This window comes from Dipodomys ordii, unplaced genomic scaffold (assembly GCF_000151885.1).
Source record: "Dipodomys ordii isolate 6190 unplaced genomic scaffold, Dord_2.0 Scaffold7, whole genome shotgun sequence".
Taxonomy (NCBI): domain Eukaryota; kingdom Metazoa; phylum Chordata; class Mammalia; order Rodentia; family Heteromyidae; genus Dipodomys; species Dipodomys ordii.
In genome coordinates, this window is record NW_012267223.1 from 809,582 (window position 1) to 819,490 (window position 9,909).

The 9,909-nt window shown below is 61.9% G+C and overlaps 2 protein-coding genes across 2 annotated transcripts in view; one reads left to right on the forward strand and one right to left on the reverse strand.

Moving 5' to 3' along the window:
• Sgsh (N-sulfoglucosamine sulfohydrolase) overlaps window positions 1-6,544 on the forward strand; it is an 8,087-nt gene extending 1,543 nt beyond the window's left edge. Inside the window, exons 3-8 of the mRNA XM_013036276.1 lie at window positions 1,777-1,882; window positions 2,157-2,307; window positions 2,585-2,741; window positions 3,046-3,127; window positions 4,357-4,560; window positions 5,434-6,544. Of these exons, the coding sequence (XP_012891730.1) occupies window positions 1,777-1,882; window positions 2,157-2,307; window positions 2,585-2,741; window positions 3,046-3,127; window positions 4,357-4,560; window positions 5,434-5,993 (1,260 nt within the window). The 3' untranslated portion in view covers window positions 5,994-6,544. The remainder of the gene's footprint in view (window positions 1-1,776; window positions 1,883-2,156; window positions 2,308-2,584; window positions 2,742-3,045; window positions 3,128-4,356; window positions 4,561-5,433) is intronic.
• Window positions 6,545-7,112: 568 nt separating this feature from the next.
• Card14 (caspase recruitment domain family, member 14) overlaps window positions 7,113-9,909 on the reverse strand; it is a 25,378-nt gene continuing 22,581 nt past the window's right edge. Inside the window, exons 17-19 of the mRNA XM_013036289.1 lie at window positions 8,252-8,373; window positions 7,646-7,761; window positions 7,113-7,320 (exon numbers count right to left, since the gene is read on the reverse strand). Of these exons, the coding sequence (XP_012891743.1) occupies window positions 7,113-7,320; window positions 7,646-7,761; window positions 8,252-8,373 (446 nt within the window). The remainder of the gene's footprint in view (window positions 7,321-7,645; window positions 7,762-8,251; window positions 8,374-9,909) is intronic.

Genomic DNA, 9,909 nt, shown 5'->3' on the forward strand with positions numbered 1-9,909 from the left:
GCTCTTCAGCTCAAGGCTAGCACTCTACCACTTGAGCCACAGCACCACTTCCAGCTTTTTTCTTTTTGCTTATGTGGTGCTGAGGAATCGAACCCAGAGCCTCATGCATGCAAGGCAAGCGCTCTACCACTGAGCCGCCTTCCCAGCCCTATCTTTGACATTTTTTTTTGTTGTTGTCGTTCATGGGGCTTGAACTCTGGGCTTGGGCGCTGTCCTTGTGTTCTTCATCTCAAGGCGAGCGCTCTACCGCTTGAGCCACAGCACCACTTACGGTTTTCTAGTGATTTATTGGAGATGAGAGTCTCACGAACTATCCTGCCCGGGCTGGCTTTGAACCGTGATCCTCAGATCTCAGCCTCCTGAGTAGTTAGGATTACAGGCGTGAGCCACCGGCACCTGGCTATCTTTGCCATTTTTAAGTGCACTTTGGCTGGTCTTAAGCAGGTTCACAGGGTTGTCAGCCCATACTTCACCCCCAATTTTTCTTTTTTTTTTTTTGTCAGTCGTGGGGCTTGAACTCTGGGCCTAGGCGCTGTCCCTCAAGGCGAGCACTCTACTGCTTGAGCCACAGCACCACTTCTGGTTCTAGTGGTTTATTGGAGATAAGAGTCCCATGGACTTTCTTGCTTGTGCTGGCTTTGAACTGTGATCTTCAGATCTCAGCCTCCTGAGCAGGATGACAGGCGTGAGCTACCGGCGCCCGGCTCACCTTCTTCCCCAACTCAAATTCTGCACCCATTAAACAATGACCCCATCCCTGCCCCTGTCCACGGGAGCGAGCTCCATTCTGCTTTGTCTCTAAGTCCAACTGCTCCAGGGACCACCCCTGAGGGAAATCATACGGTGTTTACCCCTTGCTGTTTTACTGAGTTAGTATCTTCAAGGTTTATTCATGGCATAGCTATATCAGAGCATCCATTCTTTTATTTCATTATTTTGTTACTTACTTATGTCTGTACTGGGGCTTGAACTCAGGGTCTGGGTTTTATCGCTTAGCTTTTCTGCTCAAGGCTGGCACTTTGCCTCTTTCTTTTTCTTTTTCTCTTTTTTTGCTGGTTGTGGGACCTGAACTCTGGGCCTGGGCACTGTCCCTCAGCTCTTCAGCTCAAGGTGAGCACTCTGTCACTTGAGCCACAGCGCCACTTCTGGCATTTTCTGCTGAGGAGTCGAACTAGGGCCTCATGCATGCAAGGCAAGCACTCTACCACTGAGCCACCTTCCTGGCTCCGCACTTTACCTCTTAGGCCACAGCTCTGCTTCTGGCTTTTTGGGCGGTTAATTGGAGATAAGAGTCTCAGGGAAGCCAGGAGCTGGTGGCTCATGCCTGTAATCCTAGCTATTTAGGAGGCTGAGATCTGAGGATCTCGGTTCAAAGCCAGTGCAGGCAGGGAAGTCCATGAGACTCTTATCTCCAATAAACCACTAGAAAACCGGAAGTAGCACTCTGGCTCAAGTGGTAGAGCGCTGGCCTTGAGCTGAAGAGCGGAGAGACAGTACCCAAGCCCAGAGTTCAAGCCCCACGACTGACAAAAAAGAGTCTCAGGGACTTTCTTCCTTGGAATGGCTTCAAACCATGATCCTCAGATCTCAGCCTCCTGAGCAGCTAGGAGGACAGGCGTGAGGCACCAGCTCAAGGGGTAAACCGCTGGCCTAGAGTAAAAAGGCCATGGACAGCACTCAGGCCCTGTGTTCAAGTTCCTAGTAATGGCACAAAAGAAGGGCTGGGGCGGAGGTGGGTGAGGGGCAGGGCCCCGCCTCACGCACTCCTGTCTGCAGCATCAGAACGGCATGTACGGGTTGCACCAGGGCGTGCACCACTTCAGCTCCTTCGACAAGGTGCGGAGCCTGCCGCTGCTGCTCAGCCAGGCCGGCGTGCGCACGGGTGAGGCCCGCGGCATGAGGGAGGGTGCGGGGGTACGGGCCGGGCCCCTGCGGCGTGAGGGAGGGTGCGGGGGTACGGGCCGGGCCCCTCCTGGAGCCCGCCCGCTCAGGGCTGGGAGGACCGAGTCCTCGGGGCGGCCTGCCCTGAGCCCTTGTCCCCAGGACCTGGGCCTGCGCCACCTGTGGTCTGCGGCCTTCCACCGGCCGCCGCCGCCGCTCTTGGTGCTCAGGATGAGAAGGGACCGAGAACCCTGGACCCGTCTCCCCGCCCGCAGGCATCATCGGGAAGAAGCACGTGGGGCCGGAGACCGTGTACCCGTTCGACTTCGCGTACACAGAGGAGAACAGCTCTGTGCTCCAGGTGGGGCGGAATATCACAAGGATTAAGCTGCTAGTGCGGAGATTCCTGCAGACCCAGGATGACCGGTATGGGGGAAGAGGGGCCGCCGCCTCCTCCCAGCAGGGCCCGACCCAGCCTTGAACCAGGACTCCCCGGATGGCCGGGAGGGAGGGCAGGGAGAAGATTCCAGATGCTCCAGTGAGTCCTTGAGGTCGTGGGGGCAGTGAGGGAAACAGGAAGACTTTGAGACAGGCAGGAGTGGACAAAGCTGCGCGTGGGGCTGTCCAGGCTAGAGGGTCAGTGTGTGGGCCGAGCCGGCCACACGACCCCCGACCTTGATGTGCGCCCCTCCCCCACATCCAGGCCCTTCTTCCTCTACGTGGCCTTCCACGACCCCCACCGCTGTGGGCACTCCCAGCCCCAGTACGGAGCCTTCTGTGAGAAGTTCGGGAATGGGGAGCGCGGCATGGGGCGCATCCCGGACTGGACACCCCAGACCTACAACCCTCAGGACGTGCTGGTAGGGGCCCTTGCTGCGCTTCCAAGACGCCCTCTGGCGCCGTGCCTAATGCCCTCCCGCAGCCCCCAGCCCTGGCCCACCGCGTGGTTGGATGTGCGGGAGGGGACCCCAGTACTTGCTAGGCCTGGGCGTCCTCTGTGGGCTGCAGAGAGACACCTCCAGAATTCAGCCCCTCGGGCCAGTCTGTCCTCAGGAGCAAGGTGGTGCCCGACCCTGGCAAGAAGGCTGGCATTCCACCTCCTACCCAAGTTCACGGGCAGCTCCCTTCCCCAGGCCTCTCTCCCATTCTGCTGTGCCCTCCCAGGTGCCGTACTTTATCCCCGACACACCAGCAGCCCGAGCCGACCTGGCTGCCCAGTATACGACCATCGGCAGGATGGACCAAGGTGGGTTCCGAGGACCAGGCCAAGGAGCTCCCTGGGCCCAGCCCAGGTGGGCGCCCCTGTGGCAGTGTGCGCAGGTGGGCAGGCCCCGCTGGGCTGAGCCGAGCAGGCTACACTCAGGCAGCCCTGTGCCCTGCGGGTCACCAGCTGTGCTGAAGAACTGCGCTGGGCCGGGCCGGGCCCTGCGGCTGCCCTTAGGGACCCCAGCGCACTTCAGCAGTGGGATTGTGAAAAGGCTGTGGGATGCGGGGTTGGATCTAGATGTGCTGACGCAGAACTTGCGTCAGTGTTTGTGGCTGACACCGGGGGCTTCACACAGCAGAAGTTTTATTCTCGAGGTATGGAGGCCAGGAGTTTGGAGGGAAGACCGCTCCTGCCTCCGCGGCTTCTGGGTGGGGACGCGTGGCACCCCCGGCTTGTGGCCACATCGCCGCAGCCAGCTTTATGCAGCATCCCTGCCGCGTCCCCCCTTCTGAAGAGCACCCTCACCTCAGCGCTGGACACATGGCCCACCTGGAGACTTGGGAAGGGTCACACCCTGAGTTCCTCACCTTCCACCTGCAAAGTCTTTTCCAGATTAGGTCAGATTTAGGGGTACCAGCAAATGTACCCCTGGGGGGAGGCTGACCTTGTTGAGGAGGTCGGTACCTTCATCACGCCCCTGTTGGCGTGGTGAATGACAGCGGCCCCGGGAAGCGGGTGTGGAGATGCCGTCCTCAGCCTCTTCCCAAGCTGTCCATTTGGGGGTTTGAACTTGAAATTTAAAAGCAGAAGGGGCTGGGAAGGTGGCTCAGTGGTAGAGCGCTTGCCTTGCATGCATGAGGCCCTGGGTTCGATTCCTCAGCACCACATAAGCAAAAAGAAAAAAGCCGGAAGTGGCGCTGTGGCTCAAGTGGTAGAGCGCTAGCCTTGAGCTGAAGAGCTGAGGGACAGCGCCCAGGCCCAGAGTTCAGGCCCCACGACCAGACCCAGAAATAAAAATTAAAAAATAAAAAATAAAAGCAGACGCAGGGAAAGCCGTGGGAGCGGCGGCAGCTGAGGGCTGTTGAGGGATGGGCAGCACCCTGGGGCTCTGTGAAGGGCTCCAGGATGGGGTGGGGTTGCAGGTAGTTGCCTGGGCTGGCAGGAAGGGCCACTGGGTGCTTTAAGGCACACAGAGTGCAGCGGCTAGGTGACAGGATGGTCAGCAGGCCGGAGGAGCTGACACCACCCTCCCCCCCCCCCGCCCCCAGGGATCGGACTTGTGCTCCAGGAGCTGGGCAGCGCTGGAGTCCTAAACGACACACTGGTCATGTTCACGTCAGACAACGGGATCCCCTTCCCCAGCGGGAGGACCAACCTGTACCGCCCCGGGACTGCTGAGCCCCTGCTGGTGTCATCTCCGGAGCACCCGCACCGCTGGGGCCAGGTCAGCGAGGCCTACGTGAGCCTCCTAGGTGTGTACGGACGCCTCCGCCCACCACGTCCGGGGAGGGGAGTGTCCCCTGCCAGGTGTGGTTGCGCTCTGGTGACAGCATCACGGGGCGGGCCACGGAGGAAGGCATGGCACAGGCAAGCTTTCGAGTCCCCAGACGTGGGCCTGCCACGTTCGGACGTGGTGCCAGTGCTGGTGCCCAGGGACCACACTTAGAGAACGCCTGCCTTCCTGGCCCTGCTCATCTCTGGCTCTGTACCCCCCCACACACAGAGCTGTAAGTGCGAGAACTGTGAAGGACTGGGGGGTGGCCCTGCGCCTTCCCCCCCCCCCGCCCGCGCCTGGAGGAGCTTCCGGTGGCTGACTGGGCTGTGAGCGTGGGTTCCTCCTAGCTCGGAGCCCTCCTCTTTTTGGCCCCAAACTCTGAGCTCAGGAGCTCTGGCGGGCCCTCCTTCCCTGAGGCACGTCCAGCCAGTAGGAGTTTTGTTTTTTTGTTTTTTGTCGGTCGTGGAGCCTGAACTCTGGGCCTGGGCGCTGTCCCTCAGCTCTTCAGCTCAAGGCGAGCGCTCTTCCACTTGAGCCACAGTGCCACTTGCAGCTTTTTCTGTTTATGTGGTGCTGAGGAATCGAATCCAGGGCCTCATGCATGCAAGGCAAGTGCTCTACCACTGAGCCACCTTCCCAGACGCCTATAGGAGTTCTAAAGACCCTAAGTAGGAGCCAGCCAGGGCCTCTGAGCATACTGTGCATGCTGTGGACGGTCTCATGGCCCAGCTGTGCCAGGCCAGGGCCCAGGGCACGCCGCCCCGCTGGCGATGTCTGGCCTTCGGGTTTGGAGTAGCGCACGCCAGGCTCCGTGCCCGTGGGTCCTGGCTGACGAGTGCTTTCTTTCCAGACCTCACCCCTACCATCCTGGATTGGTTCTCCATCCCCTACCCCAGCTACGCCATCTTTGGCTCCAGGACCGTCCAGCTCACGGGCCGGTCCCTGCTGCCGGCGCTGCAAGAGGAGCCCGCTTGGGCCACGGTCTTCGGCAGCCAGAGCCACCACGAGGTGACCATGTCCTACCCCATGCGCTCGGTGCTGCACGGGCACTTCCGCCTGGTGCACAACCTGCACTTCAAGATGCCCTTCCCCATCGACCAGGACTTCTACGTCTCGCCCACCTTCCAGGACCTCCTGAACCGAACCGTGGCCAGCCGGCCCACGGGCTGGTACAAGGACCTCCACCAGTACTACTACCGCGCCCGCTGGGAGCTCTACGACAGCAGCCAGGACCCCCACGAGACGCAGAACCTGGCCGCAGACCCGCGCCTGGCGCCGGTGCTGCAGGCGCTGAGAGCCCGGCTGGCCAAGTGGCAGTGGGAGACGCACGACCCCTGGGTGTGCGCGCCCGACGGCGTGCTGGAGGACAGGCTCGCCCCGCGGTGCCAGCCTCTCCACAACGAGCTGTGACCTGCCACCGGGCGCCTGCTCCCGCCCTGCCCTCCTCCCGGGGTCACGGCTGCCTCCCCCCGGCGCTGCCTCGCTGCCTCCCTGGCCGAGGACTGGCTGTGCTGGCATCCGAGCTGTGTCCTGGCAGGGGGGTTCTGGGGACTATGGAGACAGGGTGGGGACCCGGGTTCCCTCCAGCCTGTGTGTCCCCAGCCCACAAGGAGCCTGGGACGTCCCGCAGCCCCCACGGGCAGTGGCCGCTTTTACCAACCTTGGTCCCTAGGAAAAGGCTCTGCCCGGCCACAGCTTGCTCCTGCTGCCGCCTTGCCCCACCCCCAATCCCAGGCCATGCCTGCCCACGTAGCGTTTTCCTGGATTCTTGGTGGTCTTTCTGAGGGTGAGGCCGAGTTCCACCCTTCTTCATGTGACACCAGCACCTCGTTCACATCGGCCCTGTCCCCTCCCACCACCGGGCCCCCCCCCTCTGCTCTGTAGTGGGGGACGGGGAGGCGGCAGGCCATGGGCCACCATGGGACAAAAGCTTTTTATTTTAGTAAAATACATAGGAATTCCTTTTTTGGACTCACTTGTGACCGCAGCAAGCTGAAGCGCAGGGCCTCCTGGTCCAGGCTGCTGTCCCAGTGACATTCGGTCGGCTCGGTCCCAAGAGGCAAGGGGTGGGGGAGGGGAGCGTGGCCCCGTGGCCTGGGGTGAAGATCCTGGCCCCCAAGAAGCTCCCCGGCCCTTGTCCTAACAGCCTGCATGTGGGGGGCAGGGCACACTGGCCACAGGCCACGTGCTAGATCACTAAATCCCAGTGTGCCACAGGAATGCCCCTGCAGGTGAGCACACTGGCGTCTGACAGAGGGGCTCCGGGGCCACAGGAGCTGAGAAAGGCCGTCTGGGGCCGGGGAGGGTGGGGTTCTCGTCTGCCGTGGGTTGGAACGCACCCTCTGCTGCCTTCTGAGGTGAGAGGCGTCACAGGATCGGGTGCGTATCCCGTTATCCCTCATCCGGGCCCCAGCCGGCATGGCCGCGTCCCGGGGCTACATCCCGAGGGAGGCCGGGGCCGGGGAGACGGTTTACTCTGACGGAGCTGTGGTGAGGTTCCAGCGTGGCCTGCTCACGGTGAGCATGTGTTCAGAGTGGGCCCTGCTCTGTCCACACTACCTTCCTCTGCTCGTCTGCAACGGCCAGGCGGACACAGCTGAGCAGGCTGTCCGGGTCGCTCCAGCTGTCGGGGGCCAGGCTGCTGTACAGGCAGGGCGCTTTGTCCAGCTCTCCGTCCTCCTGCCTGGCCGCCTCCAGGAGCTGCTCCTCCGAGGTGCCGAGCCGCTGCAGGCCCTTCCTGCGAGGCGGCGGTACAGAGGACGGCTCAGGGCGGTGAGGTTGCCCAGGCCCGCTGCCCAGAACCCAGCTCAGATGGGCCACAGAAACACCCTGGGCTGAGGGTCTGGTGGCCCTACCTCAGCCTCTTGAGGGAAAAAAGCCAGGACCCAGCCCCAAGTGGCGCGTCACCGATGGGGACGGGCCCGCGGGGACATTGCTGTTGGCATGGGCGGGTGGGGCTGGAGCAGAGGGAGTCGGGGAACCACCAAGCTCAGGCCCAAAGCGCAGGCCGGGCCAGGTGGCTCAGGGGTAGCTCTGACCCTGCTGCCCCTCCCCGGGTGTACCTGAGTTTCTTTGCCGTCTTCTCGTTGACTGAGACATGGAGGATGATGGGGAAGATGTCCATCCTGTGCAGGACGTGGATGCTGTCCAGCCGTACATCCAGGAGGGCATGGGTGTTCTGTTTGGGGGGAGGGAGAGGCTCGTGGGCCGAAGGCGCAGTCGCTGGGCGGGCAGAGCACGGGTGGATGGCACTGGGGAACGGGTGGGAGAGAATTTCCACTCCAAGCGCGGCGCTGTGCACTTAGGAGTCCTGGGATGGAGGGAGACTACTCGGGGTGCAGCCACCCCGGGGATCACAGGGTGCACTGGGCCTGGGGCGGGGGAGGCTGGGCTCCTCACAGCTGGGGAAGCCCCCTGAAGCTTCCAGACATGGAAGTGTTACTGTCTCAGTGTTTCACCATAAGCAAATATTTACTAGACATCTCTTGAACTGAGAAAACTGAGGCTCAAGGAATGAAGCCTGGCCCCGGAGCATGGGACCCCTAGAGAGCAGTAGCAAGGTTTGTCCTACTGAGGGTAGGACGCCCTAACCAGGGCGTCCTGGGCCCCGGTGACCCCCCCAGGCCTCCCCAGCGCAGCCCCAGGGTAACCCTCCAACCCGCCCCTACCGTCTCTGCCAGGCCCTCGACAGCCTGGCGGGTCACCCAGCACAGGCTGCCAGCCGCCTCTCCCTCCTGGATGAGGTCCCCTCTCCGGCTCCGGACCTCGAACTCCTCCTGGCTCAAGTGCTCTGGAGGTGACAGTGGGTGGGGCTGTCACGCACCTGCCTGCTCGGGTCGAGAGCCTGCGCTGAAGCCGCGCCCCTGCGGAGCCCTGGCTCAGCGCGCGTCCCGAGCCCTCCATGTGCGGCCACTGCAGCAAGCAGGCCCTGCACTTGCTGCCCAGGACCCTGGACTACCCGCCACCCTGGACTGTCCATCCCCTGGACTGTCCCCTACCTTAGACTCTCCGGACACCACAGGGATGCTGTCTGGCGGGTGGGAACAAGGGAGGGCGGATGGATAGATGGACTAGCAGGACTGGTGGACAGAGATGGCATGAGGGCACAGCAACCCTGCCTGCCTCCTGCGCATCTCTTCCTTGGGCTCAGACTCACATCCCCAGCCTGCAGCAGGGCCTGGGCCCCGGGACACCTGTCACACATCCCCAGCCCGCAGCAGGGCCTGGGCCCTGGGACACCTGTCACACATCCCCAGCCCGCAGCAGGGCCTGGGCCCGGGACACCTGTCACACATCCCCAGCCCGCAGCAGGGCCTGGGCCCCGGGACACCTGTCACACATCCCCAGCCCGCAGCAGGGCCTGGGCCCCGGGACACCTGTCACACAGGGAGGGGTGCTCTGGCATTAGGTAAGATGAGAACTCCTGCAGGGCAGACGTGAAGCTAAGCGCCCCACCCTACACTGAGGCCCTCACTTTTGCCTTATGCCCAAAAGGATTCGCATAGATTCGGCCTCCGGAGCCCAGGTCAGCGCTTGCTCCCTGGCTGCCCCGCCCACAAGGCCCCTGATGGGGGGCCATCAGCTCGTGGTGCCCAGCTCTATACAGGTCTCACGAGTCCAGCGCGTGCCCAACCCCTCGCTGACATCCATTCTTTTTTTTTTTTTTTTTTGCTGTCGGTCGTGGGGCTTGAACTATGGGCCTGGGCGCTGTTCCTGCACTTTTCAGCTCAAGGCAAGCGCTCTACCGCTTGAGCCACAGCGCCATGTCCAGTTTGCTGGTGGTTTATTAGAGATAAGAGTCTCACACGGCCTTTCCTGCCTAGACTGGCTTTGAACTGCGATCCTCAGATCTCAGCCTCCTGAGTAGCTAGGATGACAGGTGTGAGCCACTGGTGCCTCTATTCTCTTTTTAAATGAGTGGTCAAAAGCCTTGTCTCACCAAGCACCCATGCCAAACATGAGAGCCCAGTGGAAGAGCCCCCCACAGACCATGTCTGTCAAAGACTTGCAAATAGGGTTCTCCTAAGGGCGGATGAGTTAGACTGGGCACCAAATCCAACCACCTGCGTCTTGGCAGGAAAGCCATGTGGAGGAGACACCCTGGGAAAAGGCCTCCTCTGGTCAAGGCTGAGATGCAGCCACACGGCCGTGAGCCAAACAAAGACCCTTCAGGATATCTGTGGTACCCCCAGAGGCTGAACTAGGCCAGGAAGGGCTCACCTCTGGGTCCCCAGGGAGCCCAGCTCTGCTGGTGACCCGGGGACAGATCTGCCCTGTGGCACTGCAAGAAGATCGTTTCTGCTACTTACCCCCTCCCCCTCCCCTC